At 50.2% G+C, this 17,232-nt stretch overlaps 1 protein-coding gene across 3 annotated transcripts in view; it reads right to left on the reverse strand.

The window, feature by feature from the left end:
* The window catches only part of GAB2 (GRB2 associated binding protein 2), a 95,265-nt gene extending 82,049 nt beyond the window's left edge, over nt 1–13,216 (reverse strand). Inside the window, exon 1 of one of the 3 annotated variants that reach the window (XM_052669798.1) lies at nt 12,935–13,214. In XM_052669798.1, coding sequence (XP_052525758.1) covers nt 12,935–13,009 — 75 coding nt within the window. In that variant the 5' untranslated portion in view covers nt 13,010–13,214. Of the gene's footprint in view, nt 1–12,934 lie in introns of all 3 variants that reach the window. The other 2 variants (XM_052669788.1, XM_052669805.1) reach the window with 2 other exon arrangements.
* Between the last annotated feature and the right edge of the window lie 4,016 nt (nt 13,217–17,232).

Here is a 17,232-nt window from a genome sequence, read left to right on the forward strand (position 1 = left end):
ACTCCTACTTTCTATGTTAAAAACAAACCAACATATTTAATAGCCACCCCTGATTCATTCCTTAAGATAAATGAGTTAAAACAGAAACACCGGGCAGTATGCAATGAAAAAAAAAAAAAAAAAGAATCATACTAAAAACCCTTTGGCTGAATTTAATATCTATTAGAACCCGCAGTCATGATGGAAATGTATTTATAACTGCAAGCCTCCACTAAATTATCTTAACAGCCTCTAGCTGTTGCTCTGATAGCCAAAACAGCACAGTATATTACCAGCTCGTGGTACAAAATTATATGCGTTGCTATTATACCACGTTTTAGCCCCAGACACACTAAAGTAGGGTGAGATTTACTCTTGTTACCCAAGCAAGCTCACGTGTGTATGCTGAGTACATCCCCTGACTGCAGCTGCAGGGCACAAACCCACGGTGAGCGCAGCACCAGCATCAAGGGCTCAGCTTTCCCCCTCCTTTCCCACGTCTGAAAGGCTTTCCGCTCATCAGATCCTCTGTCCTGGCTCTCGGGCTGAGCTTTCCAACAGGCTGAATCCACTCCTCGCCTTGTCTCGTTGATCATAGGATTTCAGGATATCCCGAGTTGGAAGGGACCCATGAGCTGCATCGAGTCCAAATCCCAACTCCAAACAGGACCTCCCAAAATTCAGACCCTATGTCTGGGAGCACTGACTGCAAGGAAAGGCAGACATGAGGGGTTCCTAACCGGGAGCACAGCCTGAGCAGGGTGAGACCAATGACTTCCAGAGGACCTTCCAACCCATGAGTGATTCTGTGGGATGCAATGTAGAAACGGGTAGGAAGATAGGACTGAAGGATGCTGGTGGATGTTGATATCCAATTCTCAGCTCTCTGACAGCCTAGGAGTCACTTCACACATCCATTTCCTATTTATAAAGCATCCAGCACAGCCACAAAGGCAATTTCTCCTTCAGAAACCTGCTGGATGTCCAACTGCTCACCCCAAACTTCTGTTAAGCTGGGATGACGGGTATTCAGATCCTTCATATCCTTCAATTCTGAACCTCAGCGCTGTGACGCCAAGATACCATGATTTTCAGGTTAGATGAATGTTAACAAGTGAAAAAAGGAAAGTGTAAAAAGTCAGAGCAAGAAAACAAACCCAAACCTATCCTCACTTCCTTAGGAGGAAGTTTTTCACACAGAGGGGGGTGAGGCACTGGAACAGGTTGCCCAAGGAGGTTGTGGATGCCCCAAACCTGGAGGCATTCAAGGCCAGGCTGGATGTGCCTCTGGGCAGCCTGGTCTGCTGGTTGGCGACCCTGCACATAGCAGGAGGTTGAAACTAGAGGATCATTGTGGTCCTTTTCAACCCAGTCCATTCTATGATTCTGTGATATGATTCTATGATTCCGTCCCATGTTGATGGTGTTTGGGTACAAAGGGATAAACACAGATTGACTCGGGTTGCAGGGAGACCTTAAGGCCCACCCAGTTCCAGCCTCTGCCATGGGCTGGTTGCTCCCCATTACCTCAGGCTGCCCAGGGCCCCATTCAGCCTGGTCTTGAGCATCTCTGGGGATGGGGCACCCACAGCTCCCTGAGCAGCAGTGCCATGGCCTCACCATCCTTCAAGTAAAGAATTTCCTCCCAGTACATTACCTAAATCTCTCTTTTTATAATTAGTCATAACTTCCACATGCCTTGACAGCCACAAATCCAAAGGAGGGTTTACATCAGGGCCCTCCCACACTGCAAAAGGAGGTGAGGACCATGCCTAACCCACATCAGTTTGAGCAGCACCGTGCGGCAGACAGGAGCGTGTGATCTATGAGCAGCTCATCCAGAGCACATAGTGCTGGATTCTCACCTTCTGTCTCAGCCCCAGCTATGGCTGGCTAGTGAGCGGCCTCAGGTACAAAGAAATACAAAGAACAGGCTTTAAAAGTTCTTATTTTTCTAATTAGAAATGCAAATCTTGCAGCTTCTTGCCCTCAGCACCTTGATCCTCACGGAAACGAACGTCCACAACACCGACCTGTGGGACAGCCTACCTCCGCTTGCGCATGCGTGTAATTACTGAAGCGCCTTCAGTATTAAAAAAGTGTGCAAACGACCTTCCCCTCTGCACAGAACCCATCCCAAACCGCTCCTTGGAACGCCAGCACATGATGCATCTCCTGCATGCGTGCCAGCTGGCCGTGCTGATTTGATGCTAAAACGAGCTCACTGATTGATTCTGAGTCGAAGCCTCAGCCAACGTGTTTTGCAAGCATTTAAGACAACAGCCCGGTCCTTTCCAGCCCTTGCTTGTGTTGCTTTGCAAGGGGTGCAATTCAGGAGAACAAATTACGGTGGTGGGAGAGGCTCTGTGCTGGATCTTGCTGGTCCCAGAACGATGCAGGCCGTGCTGTAGGTGGGAACTCTCCAAGAAGTCTTGCAAGCCTGAATGTCCCTGACCAGCTCCTTTTCTACACTTGATGCCAAGGGATCATAAATGCCTGATTCTTGAGTGCAAAGGGGACCAACGTGGGCTCTGAGCTGGGTCCAGCATCACATTTCCCCAACGGATCACATCATGACAGACAGCTCTCCCCATTACATGGGGTCACATCGCACACATCCCATTCTACGGGTGGGTTCAAGTGATGGGGTGGGATATCCACCTCACGGTGTGCTACTGGAGCCCATGGCCCCTTGGTGATGTGCCAAACGCTATGAGGCACCCCATAAAACATCCCAGCAGCCAAGGTGGGACCCCTCTGCACGGATGGCACCCCTATGTGCTCTACCAGGCTTCTCTCCCATTCACTCTCTCTGGAAGGTGGCTGTCCCTTGCTGTTTTGCAGACCCATGGTGTACAGCTTTCCCAGGCTCCTAATCACTCTCCTCGCCCTTCTGCAAAGAGCTTGGTGTCAGGGGTCCACCCACACACATTTCTGTGGGATAAAGTCCCGATTGCTGGCAGGAAGGCTCTCTGCACACACAGATGGCTCACAGCTCAAACCCCAATTTCCAGCCTCCTCCAGGGACCAGCCTGCATCGCTTCTCAGCATCTGCCCGGCACAGACAGTAGGACCCCAAGCTCTGCTCTCCCCATGATCACCAGCATCCCATCTCTTCTATTTTGTCTTCTATTTCATATTTTTCTTTATTTAATATCTTTTACCCCCGCTTTGAGCCAGCAGGAATCACACACTGCTCACTGTCTGCACCGCTGCCGTCGCTACGGATAATACACGTATTATATATAGGTAGGGATGGGCTCAGCTGCCAGCTCCGTTCCCCTCCTCTGCCACCCCAACCCTGTGCCCTGACCCCAAAACAATGAGCTCTTCTATTCCCCATTGCCCCGCTGGAAACTCCGCTCTGACACTGTGTGCAGCAGTCAGGGGCTGGAGGAGGCAGGGAAGGGAGAACACAAGCCTCAAGTCAGCAATTCTTCCTCTGTCACAGCAAATGACATTTTCCTGGGAGCTTCCTATCTGGAGGGGGTTATTTAGGAATGACACAGAGAGCTGCAGAAAAGCTGGAATCAAAGGAGCTGTGTGCAGGACGGACGGCGTGGGAGCAGCTTGGCTATTTTTGCCTTAAATATGCTGGTATGGGTATGTGTTGGGTCTGCCCCTTCCTGCACTGGATGGATCTCAAGCCCACAAGCTGCATGGCAGGAAGACTTGGATGTGCTGAGGTGCTCTGTAGAAGGGAGTTGAGAGAGACTTTGAAAGGGAGAGGCAGTGGTGATGCACTGAACACCCGAGCTGAATTAGGACCTAAACCTTCCCTGTTCTTGTGGGTGCCACATCCATGGAGGTGCTCAAGGTCAGGTTGGTTGGGGCCCTGGGTGACCTGGTGGTGGCAGCCAGCCCATGGTAAGGGTTGGAACTGGACAGGCACTAAGGTTCCTTCCAACCCACGCCAATCTGTCATTCTGTGACAGCAGGAAAAGTCAGAAGACACCTCAGTGCCACCAGGAAAGAGGAGGACAAGGCAGGTTTACCAATCAGTTTTGGGAATGAGACAATCCCCATTCAGGTATGACATTAAGTGTCTGTTGAGAAAGCCAACTGACATCCTTTAGCAGCAGTAAAAAACTCCACTGGGACATTCAGAAAGTCAGGGTGGAACCTGAACAAGCAGCTGTGATCATCAGCAAAACTTAATCACCGAAAATCTGAGATTCAAAGACCGCAAATCTTTGACTCAAATGTTATTTCCATCCTACCATATGGATGCAGGAGCTGGAACACCACCAGCAAGATGTCTAAATGTCTTCCAAAGCAAATGCCTTTGGAAAATACCAGGTTTAAGCGGAATATGATGCATAACAAGTGCTGAGATGCCGTTAGGACAGCGTCCTAGAGTAACCCATGAGACACAATGGAAGTATTTCAGGTGCCCAAAAGGTGCTAGAAAGTAATAGAAAAAAAAAGAAATAAAAAACCATCCAAAAATCCAACCAGAAGAAATCTCTGTTAATACTTTACAGGGAAAAATACAGACTGAACACACAGGATTTAAATCTACTGAGGCCACGGGAAGAAGGGGCCAGAGCAGAACTGGCAAAGCTTGCTAAGAGGAAGAAGCAATTCAAATGCTTAATACAGAAATGTCTAAGAGCTGCTCTCAACTGGTCCTGCTGCACAGCCAGATTGAAACTATAAATAAAAACGTCCAATTTCTGGCCTCAAAGTGAACCTCCCATCCTGAGCAGGCATCAGTTTTGGGTGAGAAATATCACATTTGGACAGAGAAGTTCGTTTCTAGGTATTGTTGTAATGCAGACTGATGCAACATTTCCCAGATCCTTCCAACCTCCTCCAGGAAAACTGCGCAAGAGCTCAGAAAGAGGGAATCAAATACAAGAGGACAAATCCAGAGATGAAATCCCCCCACAGGTTGCTGGCATCAAATTATTCCAGATTCATTGGAGAAACAGGCACCACTGGCTATCACACACAGCAAGAAACACACACTGCCAGCACTCACATTTTCCTCTCATTCTCTAAAGGCACAGCTCATAAGCTGAAGATGACTATGAGTTCTTTTGGAGCGAGGCTGATGTTTTGTTAATTTTCATACATATATATATACTACAAAAGCATTCAATCATAGAAGGTGATTAGCTCAGCACTGTAAACAACTCACTTCTAACACCAAAGACTTCTTGGCATGGATGTAATGCTGAGATGTAATGGATGAAAGTGGAAACGTCAAGCAAAATCCCAAAGCTTTCCCTGCTCCCCCTTGCATTGCTCTGCTCTGAGCTTTGAAGGGAGCAGTGGTGATGCCCAGAGATCAGCCAGCATGCAATAAAGATGAGAGATTTTTCTTCTTCAAGCTACACTCCTGGCTTATTCTTGAATACAACATGTATTGCTGATCCTAGGCTGAACCTCTTTTTGCTCAAATTCTTGGCAGGATGGGTCTGTGCCATGGAGGTAGGGTGGGCCATGCAGTACAGGAGCGACAGAACTCAGAAGCCTATTTCAGCTCTCTGATTGCTCCCTGTGCACCCTTCTCAAGATAGGAATGAAAGTGCTGCATCACCACCTCTGGCTGCCCTAAGATCCAGCTGCAGCATCTCAGCATTACAACAGGGGAAGAAGACCTTGGGAAGTACTGACTCAACTAGATGGGAGGAACTACCTGAAGGGAAGTTGTAGTGAGGTGGGGGTCAGCCTGTTCTCCCAGGTAATAATGGTAAGATGAGAAGTATGGCCTTAAGTTGCACCAGGGGAGATTCAGGTTGGATATTAGGACAAATTTCTTCTAAGAAAGAGTGGCAGTGCATTGGTTTTTGGCTGCCAGGGAGGTGGTGGAGTCACTGTCCCTGGAGGTGCTCCAGAGACGTGGAGATGTGGCACTGAGGGTCATGGATTAATGGGCATGGTGGGAGTGGGTTGGACTAGATGATCTCAGTGGTCTTTTCCAACCTTAATGACTCTATATTCTAATTATTCTAAGTCAAGCAGGGATGGCCCTCAACACATGTGCAGACAAACCACCAACTCGCTCTATGTCTCAGTATCCCCATCTGACCAAACCCTTCTGGCAGACATGGCCTCATTGAACACCCAACACAGAATCACAGAATCATAGAATTGCTGGGCACCACTGAAAAGAGCCTGACCCCATCCACTTGACTTCTGCCCTTTAGATATCTAATAAGCATTGATAAGATCCCCTCTCAGTCTCCTCTTCTCCATGATGAAGAGTCCCAGATCTCTCATCCTTTCCTCATAAGGGAAATACTCCAGGTATTCAGTCATCTTTGTGGCCTTCCACTGGACTCTCTCCAGCAGTTCCCTCACTTTTTTGAACCAAGTAGCCCAGAACTGGACACGGTACTCCATATACGGCCTCAGCTGGGCAGAGCAGAGGGGAGGATCACCTCCTTCAACCTGCTGGCCATGCTCTTTTCATGTACCCCAGCATAACGTTGGCCTTTTTGGCCACAAGAGCACACTGCTGGCTCAAGGCCAACACCAAGTGTTTTGAGTCCAAATTCTGGTTTCCTCAGCTGCTACTGTAATCCAAATAAATAATATTTGCTCTGCCTTTGAGTCACTACTATAAATTATGTGCTTTGGTCTGGTAAACAATATTACATCATCTCTTGCATCTAGCATACTCCAAAAGAAAAAGAGAAAGAAGGGTTTGAGTATCACTTTTGCTCTCTTCCAAAGGGAAATGAAGCAAGCTTCCGAAAACACTTTCCTCAAGTATTATTTGTGGTCCTTAAGTCCAACCTGTGTTTTACCCCTACTGATCTCTCACATCTACTGTGGGCTTGGCCAGGACCGCTAGTCAGTTCTGAAGTCACAACGCAGCCCCAAAGGAGAGATGTCAGCCAAACTGTCTTAGCACAAAGCATGACGTTCACAACAGAAATACCTTACGCCTTGGGCATGACTTTGGGCTCACCTTGATCAAACCCAGTAACAGAGGAGCTGCCTTAGCATAGCGCATATCATAGAATCATAGAATGGCCTGGGTTGAAAAGGACACATGGATCACCGAATTCCAACCCCTTGCTATGTGCAGGGTCGCCCATCACCAGACCAGGCTGCCCAGAGCCACATCCAGCCTGGCCTTGAATGCCTCCAGGGATGGGGCATCCACAGCCTCCTTGGGCAAACAGTGCCAGTGTGTCACCACCCTCTGTGTGAAAAACTTCCTCCTAATATCTAACCCAAAGCTCCTCTGTTTCAGTTTCAAACCATTTCTCCTTGTCCTATCACTTTCTACCCTCATAAATAGCCATTCCCCCTCCTGTTTATAAGCTCCTTTCAAGTACTGGAAGGCCACAATGAAGTGTCCCCACAAACTTCTCTTCTCCAAGCTAAACAAGCCCAGTTCCCTCAACCTTCCTCATAGGAAGATTGCTCCAGCCCTCTGATCATCTTAGTGGCCACATTGCTAATAGATAACTAACTAAATAAAATAAAAATAAGAAGGGCTATCCAACTGCACTAAAGCTGCACTAAAGCAATTACATTGCTTCCTAGTTCGGTGTCTCCACGCTGCTTTATGCCACAGATATATGGGAAATGTTGGCATGCAGGCATTTCTGGAGTTTTCTGGTCCAGCTCTGTGAGGCAGGACTATATCAAGACAGCTGGGATTTTCTCCAACCAAGCCCTAAAATTCTCCAAAGACAGAGACCCTGCAGATTCTGTGGGAGCTTTACCCTCTGCACCATGACCTCATTAGGGAAGAGGCAGTTTGTTGTTGCTGTTCCTTGCTTTGCCATTTGCCACAACCAAGAGTTTGGTTCCACCATCCCCTGAACAACCCTTACAGTAGATGGAAGTTTTAGATCAAGAATCACAGAACCACTGAGGCTGGAAAAGACCTCTAAGTCACCCAGTCCAATTGTCCAGATGATCACCATGAAGAGTATCACCACCATCACAGCGACCACAAGAAAGTGCTGCAGACCTGTTCCCAAGGAAAGAGGTCCAAGAGAAGGTTGCAGGGAAGAGGCTGTGTGTTTTGACTCATCAGTAATGATGCGGCAGAGAAACAAGAGAGAGGGAGCATGATCCTTGTGCAGTGTTGCACAAGAGAGGTGGTGCTGCCCTGGCAAGGGGAACGCACCCTCTGACCTGCAAACCCTTCTATGGAAGAGTAAATGCTCATCCCTCCTCTGAATCATGGGGCAGATGACAATAGCCAAACCTTCTGATGGTTCTTTTGAATCAAGGTTGTAGATTACATGGGAGGAGCAGGGTGCAGCAAGGCAGCTGGACAGCTGGAATCACAGAATCATACCGTATCCTGAGTTGGAAGGGACCCACAGGGGTCAACAGGTTCAACCCCTGGCTCCACACAGCACAGCCCAAATCCAAACCCGATGTCTGAGAGAGGTGTCCCAATGCTCCTCGAGCTCCAGCAGCTCAGGCCCTCGCCCATTGCTCTGGGCAGCCTGTTCCATGCCCACCACCCTCTTTCCTCTGATCCCATGTATGCCCAGGTAAAGCCTCTTTCTTGTCCTTCCTGAATTCAGGCTCAAAATCCCTAAACTCACCCAAACCAGTACTGGAAAGGACGTGGAGAATTTGTCAAATTTATTCCACTGCCTCACAACAGGAGCTCCCGAGGCACTGCTTGGACAACCTGCTCTTTGAATCTTCCGACGGAGACTCCGGGCTCATCCCTAACCATCTGTTCCACTCCTCACAGGCAGAGCTTAGGAATTTTTTTCCTAACACTATTTCCCTTGCTGCAGCTTGAGCTCAGCACTTCTTGGCCTCTCATTGCTGGCTTCAGACAACAGTTTACTCCCTTCCCCTTTGCAGCTACCTTTGACATGCTCAAGGACTGTTATTTCTCCTCTCATCCCCAGACTAAACAACTTCATTTCCTTTAGCCTTTACACGCTTTCTAGGTTTTTGCTCATTTTTTGGTGCTTTTCTCAGGAGTGTCTGCAACTGCTTTCTATTTTCAGCAGAGGGGAGCATCCTGAGTAAGGCACAGACAAACACAGCAGCTACCCACTGGGAAGAAAAGGAGGAACACAGTTTGCTTAACAGCCATCTCTTAGACTTTCACTGCAGACATAAAAGGATGTCTTTCTTCTCCCATCCCCCCAAATTAGCAGCGTGCCAACCGAGGTGAAATATTGGTACCCCAATCATTTGGGCAGCCTAGCACTTCTTTGCACAGGTTGGCCTATGTCTTCATCCTATGCCTGCTTCCTTTGTCCACATCCCTTGTTCTTTTTTAATGAGGATGTCCTTGCTGTGCAGCTTCAGGTGGGATATTGAGGATCTACTTCAGGGCCCAAAAGAAGCAAAAGAAGCCCTTCAGCAGGAGATACTTGAGAAATAGGGCTGCAGGATTTCAGCAGCTCAACCCACGGCATCCCTTAAGCTCTTCCCACCGCACAGGAGACATAGCAAGCCTTCAGATGACCTTCAGATGGCTGGATATAAGGAAAAGTTTTTTACAATAAGGTCGGTGAGGCACTGGTACAGGCTGCACAAATTGGTGGTTGTGACCCATCCCTGGAGACACCTAAGGTCAGGTTGGATGGGCTCTGAGCACCTGATGGAGCTGTGGGTGTCCCTGTTCATTGCAGGGGAGCTGGACCACACGGCCTTTAAAGGCCTCTTACAATTCACACAATCCTATGATTCCATGACCTTGAACAAACTGCTCCTGTTTGATGTGAAGATGTCCACTGCCTCACCAAGCAAAACACTCCCCTCAGTGTTTAAAAGAGTGGGAGAACAAGAAAAGCATTAAAGGACTGTAAAACCAGTGCAAGGAAAAAAGGTTTTGTTTGCAGCAGAATTGTAGCTGCACATCTCAGCCAGACAGAAAACACACTGCCTTCATGGTACATAAATGTACATGCTGACTTAACGACAGGAAGCTCTGAGCTCCTCAACAATGACAGCAGTTAATTTCTGCATTGCCTTTCTATGGGAGTCCACCTCAAACCTGGCTCTGCATAAAGAGAACTGAGTCCCCAAACCCACTTGGGGTTGGGAGATAATTGATCACACAACGAAAGCCAAGGGGTTTGGTTAGGGACTAGATTTGGTATGTATATATATATACACACACACACACACACATATATATATACACTTACACATATTTATTTATTTGTTAATTTATTGCATGGGTGCTTTAAGGAAGAGCCAGAGCTAAAGGATGGCTCTGTGCTTTGTGGCTGCACATAATAAGACCTCTCCACGCGTGAAAGTCACAAGGGGAGAAGGTATTAAAGTGTTTGCCTTGAAAAATACTCAAGCCAACCAGTGCTGGACCTTGGCATCCCAAGCAGAGCTGAAGTATTGGTACTTTGGTGCCTCCAATGCTTTTGATCTTCAAGTGTTTGCCTGATTTTCCTCCAGTACCATATCTATGAGGCTCATCCAAGACCAGAGCCCAACAGACTGAGGCCCCGAGAGCACACATGCCCCAGTTACAAAGCAAGAAAGGCACAGTTGATTTCAACCTTGAAGCAGTCATTGTTTGATCTGGTGAGCATCACACCATGGAAGAGAAACTCCTGACCCCAGTATTTCCCACACACAGTCCACTAAAGCGAGACCGTAACTCCAGATGAACGCCATGAGGATCAGAGAAGAGCTCCCTGCCCCGCAGACTCTGGATGGATAACATAAAGAAAACTGAGCATCCTCCCCTCTTGCCAAAGCTCTCCTTGAAAAGTAAAACCAAAACAAAGCCCGGCTTACAAAGCACAGCCCTTCCAAGGGCAGTTTCAGCAACACGCCCATGGGCAGACCCACACTGCTGAAAAGCTCTTGTCAAAAAGAAAATAAATCCATCATCTTCCCTGTGTCAATACAGGCAGAGCAGGAACTTCAAACCCAATTAGCAGCATCCTGCAGCTTGAGATTCCTCCTTTGAGGTCGCAAAGCAGAATATAAACCAAGAAAAGCGGCGAATCCTTCCTTGGGAGTCTGTACAAAAGCCACCGTGGGGGCTTTTTGTGCGTGGAAAATCAAAGTCCGAGCGTGTGTTTTTGTTGTAGGTTGCATGGGAGCAGTGTTATCAGCTTCACAATCACAACCACTATTGGAGAGAATCATTTGATCAACACATCCAACCACTATTGGATGATATTTATACTACTATGGTAAAAAGCATAGGGGTTGTAGAATGACAGAACGGCTTGGCTTGGAAGGGACCTGAAAGATCAACCAGGCTTCAACCCCACTGCCAAAGGGCTGCCAAAGGGATGGAGCAGAATGGGTGACAAACATCCCCAGACCCAACCCACAAGGCAGGAAGCCACGGCAACTGGAGTGACTGGAGGGGAAGTCAGTGCCCAGCAATCCCCCCGAGCTCCATCTGCCCAGCGCCGCTTCCTGCCCCGCACGGCTGCGTGGGATGGATGGGCGCATCCCGCCGCGACCGCGCTTCCTCCGGGGAGAAGGGGGGGGGGGGAGGGAAATAAGGATGTTTTGGAAACATGGGTGGCTTGCAAAGAGCACTTTGGGGTGTATCTGGATGAAAAGCACTCCTTATGCACGTCGGTAATTAGCCTGTCACGCCCTCGTGCGTGGCGTTGAGCAGATTTATGCTGGAATGCCGGAGCACAGGCTGGATATTCAGGCGGCGGTGTGAGCGCCCTTTCACGGGGAGGACGCCGGGGAGCTAATGATGTTCGATGAGTTAAAGCCACCGGTGACTCAGGATAGGCAATTAGTTGATTTCTGAGGGAGGAAGGTGCTTTGCTCCATTAAGCTAAAAGCATCCTCCACAGTTCAGCGTGCACAAAGTCATCCCGTCCGTCTCCCAGAAATGCCTGCGTGGATTAGGGGTTTGGACATTTCCCACACAAACAGCCATCTGCACCTCTGTCTCAGTACATTTGGGGTTGGATTCCTTCCTGGCTCCATCCCTACACCTCAAAGGGGCACAGGCATTCAAGGGAAAGGATTGCAAAGAGTCCAATGCAAGGAGACACAGCACCACTGATAAGGCTGCTATTGGGGTGGGCTGACAGAACCACTGATGTCGGGCTGCCTCTGCTCTGGGTGAGGCTGGTAACCCCAAATCACAAATGGGATACATCTCCAACCTTACTTTAGCTTGTAAAATAGGACTAACGAGCCACCTCCCTTTGAAGGGTACATAGCAATGCCTCCAGCACACAACACCAGGCAGGTGGATCCAAAAAAACACATGCATGGGATAGAGATGAGACCGAAGGATGGAGATCCCCAGGAAGAGAGAGCATCCATGGGTGGAGATCCTCATGAAGGGAGGGAGAGCATCCATGGGTGGAGGGTGAATGTCCCCAGGAAAGAGAGTACTCAACCAGGCACATCCTCATGAGCTGATGCTGGCATCGGGGCGAGGGATCTGCCGAGTCATAGGGTGGCAGCTCCTCCAGCCCTGCACGGAGCCCATCAGGCAGAGCAGGGCTTGAAGAACAGTTATTTCTTTCAACGAACAGCGGGGAATGTGACAGAGGCGGCATTTGGACCCTCTTTTACAACTTCCTCAAAATGTTTTGATCTCGGCCGCTAATGGCACAAAGGGCGATCCGAGCGCTACCGGGGCGATCTTCAAAGCGTCGGAACATTGCGGGATTCAGAAGAATCGCGGGCGGAGAGGGGGGGTGGGGTGGGGGGGGGGGGAGGAACGACCGTTATGGGGCTCGAGGAGAGAAGCGGAGATGCTTTACCTTTACCCTTAGGGACAAAGGTACCCCTCAAGCACTGCTGTGCCGAGCCGGCTGTGCAAACCAGCAGCCACTGGAAGGACCGGGCGCCCAGCGCTGTCCCCCGCAGCCCGGGGTGGCTCCGATGGGAGCGGGCGGGGGGGCACGGAGCCAACAGCGGGCAGCAGGTGCAGCGACTGTTGGGTGCGGAGCTCCCATCCCCATCCCCGTCCCCGTCCCCGTCCCGATCCTCATCCTTACCCCCCATACCCCCAACCCCGTATCTCCATCCCCGTATCTTCACTCACATATCGCCTCAACTTCTTCTCCGGCGGCGACTTTCGGAGCCAGCCCGAACACACAACCTCTCCTCCTCCGCTCATTTTGATGGAACCGGCAGAGGAGAACCGAGAACCGAGCGCTGTCTCCCGGGGCGCTCAGCGCCCGCAGCGCCGGCCCGGGGAGGAGGGAGCCGGGAGGGAGCGGGCAGGGCCGGAGCAGGGGAAGGAGGGAAGGAGGGAAGGAGGGAGGGAGAGAGGCAGGGAGGGACCGGGGGGGGTTGGGGGGCGGCTGAGCACCGCCTCCCCCCAGCCGCTCGCCCGCTTCCAGCGGCGGCTCTGAGCGGGGAAGCAGGAAACCAGCCCCGGCCCTGGCTCACCACGCCTCCTGCCCGCTTTAAGGATACAAAACACGCCCGCGCCCGGCGTGGGGAGCACGGGCCACGCAGTGCAGTGCCCACCCTCCTTTATACCTTCCTCCCCCCTCCCCAAGCTGGTATTGCCTCGTACCCAGGGTGTGGATCCAGCCCGTTTCTATAGGACTTGATCCATAGTGCGGTGGGTGAGCGCCAGCCTCGCTGGTTTAATCTTAAATCATAGAATCACAGAATCACGGAATCACAGCGATTTGGGACCCCGAAGCCCACCCAGCCCAACCCTTCCATGGGCAGGGACATCTCCCATAGAGCAGGTGCACAAAGCCCTATCTAACCTTGGGACAGGGGCACCCGCAACCCTCACAGCAAAGAATTTCCTCCTAGCGTCCAACCGAAATCTCCCCATCACTGTTCTCAAAGAGCTTGCCCATGCTCCTTCCCCTCCCCCTGTGGCAAAGGTCCTTTGCACCCCACCAATGCAATGTGTGCAACGAAGGTGCCAGAGGGAAAACAAAGAGGCTGGGGAAGAAAAGAACAACAAAAGCAAACGGCATGGCAAGAGCAAAACCCTCCTGGAGGAGGGGAAAGCGAAATAATTGAGGGGAATCGATAAAAGCTTCATATTTTATTATCGATTTTCAAATAATGGAGCAGTAGCCACTGAAAAGGGGATTGGAGTCTCCTGCAGACGAGCTGGGTTTCGTGTTACAGGGTATTATGGCCTGGCTGAGATTAGCTATCATCTCCTAGATCTGGGAACGCTGTGCATTTACAGTCTGATCCCCTCCCCGGCTCAGGCAGCAGTAACGTCAGCCTCCTCCCCAAGAGCAGCATTAGGCTCCAACCCTCCCTTTGCTCCATCCTTAGACCCCAAATCCTTGATCAAAGTTTTCCAGAGCCCTCCTAGCACAGCACGCTCACGCTGTTGTTGGTATTTTTTTAGGCTTGCTTGCTGGGGACAGATTTCCAAGGCTGTGTGACAGCTCTGCCCCAAACCTGCTTGGGCACATTCACTCCCTGCCTCCATTTCCCTGTCCTTCTCTTTCTTCATGGGCAGGGACAGTTTCTCTTTGTGTGGCTGTGCTGTGTCTGGTGCAATAACAACTCTGCATTGGTTGGGTGCTGCATGTAACACATAGGGTTGCAATGCTTAAGGCTGCGATGCTTAAGGCTGCAAGTTATCAGGCTGCAGTGCTTATGGCTGCAAGCTGTACAGCTGCAATGCTTAATGCTGCAAGGTGTAGGGCTGCAATGCTTAAGGATGCAAGCAGTAGGGCTGCAAGGTGCAAGACTGTGATGCTTAGGGCTGCAATGCTTAGGGCTGCAATGCTTAGGGCTGCAATGCTTAGGGCTGCAAGGTGCAGGGCTGCAGTGCTTAAGGGTATAAGCTGTATTGCTGATGGAGAGTGGATTTTGCAGCACCTGCAAGCTGGGCTTGCAGCTCAGTGCCTCTGGGAAGCAGCAATGGCACCTCTCTTTGAAACAGGGACAGAAGTGAAGCCGTATGGTGTTTATAATCTCTGCCAACACACAAAGGAGGGGAATAACCCCTCAAGGAACACGGATAGAATTTGTTAGGAATGGATTATTTCCAAAGCTTCTTTTTTTGGTGGTTTGTTTTTCTGCAAAAGGCTACGAAAAGAGATTTTCTGACATTTTCACTGCCTAAAAGAAGGGCTTGGTCCTATTTAAGCAATGCAGAGGTGCCAGCTATGGGCACATCACTGGTGCATCCCCAGCAGGGATGGCTAATGGAGCAAGGGAGGACAGGGAAGGCACTTCTCACCCGACTGCCCTATGTGTGAGTGCATGACCCAGAGGCTCCTGGCACATTCAAGGGGGCAACAGCATTCTGGTGGCTGGAGAGATCTTCCCCAGTCTGCCAACCTGCCAGAAGGTTTACAAAGAGGGACAGGAGAGCAAGAAAGCCACGATTACCACGCAGGTACCACGCAAAGCCATTCCACGCTGGATGTCAATGATTCACTGGTCAGGAATTTGCTCCTACTGACACAGACAGCAAAGTGGTGTCAGTTTTAAAACCAGTTACGGAGAACCCCGCCTGCATTTTTATGTTAACAACTTTCCCCACGCAGAGCTGAAACACTCCATCTGGGACAGAGATGTTTAAAGAAACGCTCCGTAATTATCATCGCGTGGATTGCAATGAATTATTCCACGGCCTCTGGTTCATTACCACGCACTGCCCTTTCCCTCTTCATCCCCTATTGCAGATCCCAGTGACTGACACGGTTGTATGGCCAGATATATCTCAGCAGTCTCCAAAATGCGATGCTGAATTATTTTTTGACACCTTCAGCGCTGCCTGTTCGCGGAGCCTCCAGCACAGCACTCAGATATCTGGCACTTTTGGATGGGAAATGAGATTTTGGGTGTTTGCAAGCACGCTGCCAGCAAGAACATGAGAGAGAAGCTTTGAGCATAAAAATGCTCAAAACAGACATTGTGTGAACGTGCTGTGCTCAGGGTGGGAACAGCAAGTAAACCCAAGCATTGGGCGGCCAGGCTGCATGCGATGCAGTGCATGCAGCACCACAGCAAAGGGTCAGGAGTACAGATACAACGCATTGAGGAGTTGAAGACCATCAGCGTGGCTCTGATCTGGCAGCTCGTAACAGGATTCCCAATTTGATAGAATTATTAAGGTTGGAAAACACCTCTAAGATCATCTCATCCAACCATCCATCCAATGTCACCGTACCTACAAAACCACGTCCCTAAGTTTCGAGCTGTTCCTGCAAGCCAGGCTGAACTTAGGTTGGGATGCACTGCAAAGAGCAACTCTTCCTACTGCAGGAACCTCGGTGGTTTCAATCCTGAAATTCACCGTGCTTCCCTGTTCGCGGCCGAGACTGAAACACGGCCCCAAATGTGTGTAACCGAGCCGTGCCATCTACCGGCAGAAGGGAAGGCTGCAAGCTGCGAGCACTCGATGGAGCCATGGGCGTCCCTGCTTATTGCAGAGGAGCTGGACCAGGTGACCTTTAAAGTCCCCTTCCAACTCAAACGATTCCACAGCCCTACGATTCTCTGACTCAGTTTCCCCCCTCCGCACCGGCTGTTGGTGAAGGATGGATGCATAGGGCATTCCCAATGTTGAATGCTTTGGGCTACTCACCCCAGCCAGGCACCAACCCCTCAGAAATGCCCTATAAGCTGGTTAATATCAACCTCCACACGCCGCAGGGAACAGGCATCACAGATCTGCTGTGCTGCACGCTGGCACACGCCTGCTTTTTGATTCTGAGCTGCTGCTCGGCCTCTTGAGATGCAAGTCCACAATGCGACCTGACTTTATCTTCCCCGAACAGTTCCTGCTGCAGAGCTGGATGGAAGCGGCTTTATTTCATCCAAAATTTTCAAGGTTAGGGGGAAAAAAAAATAATAAAAATCAGTGCTTTCAAGCAGAGCCTTTTCAAGCTTTCCAACCTGCATAAAAGAGCACAGCAACCCCCTCCCAGAACAGCCAGCAATCGGAGGCAAGCCACGAGACAGCTCTGTCCTCCGGTGATAGACAGCAGCTTTCCAAGAGAGGGGGAATATTAGCACAGGATGCTTCAATCAGATAACGAGGCAGCTTGGAGCACCTTCACTGCAGTGTTCTGGCAAAGATGGTAGCATCAGAGACGCAAAAAAGGGAAGGAGATGATTCACAGGTCAGCAGTGTTCAAAATGCAGCAAAGGGAAAACAAGAGATTAAACTGGGATCCAGAGAGGGGCTGGGGGCTGCTCCTGGAGGAGCTCCAGAAGTCCTGGATGTGGTGTAGTGAACACCACGCTCTGGGTGTTCCTCCTAAGGCAGAGCTGGGAGCCTGAGGTGCCTCCAGCCTCAGCCCATTGCTCACACTGCGATGCTGTGATCCTGCGTGGTCCCCTCTCTGCTGGGGGCCTGGCCAAACCCAGCCCATCTCATCAGGAGGGGAGGCAGCA

Source organism: Tympanuchus pallidicinctus, unplaced genomic scaffold, assembly GCF_026119805.1.
Source record: "Tympanuchus pallidicinctus isolate F22 unplaced genomic scaffold, pur_lepc_1.0 scaffold11, whole genome shotgun sequence".
NCBI lineage: Eukaryota > Metazoa > Chordata > Aves > Galliformes > Phasianidae > Tympanuchus > Tympanuchus pallidicinctus.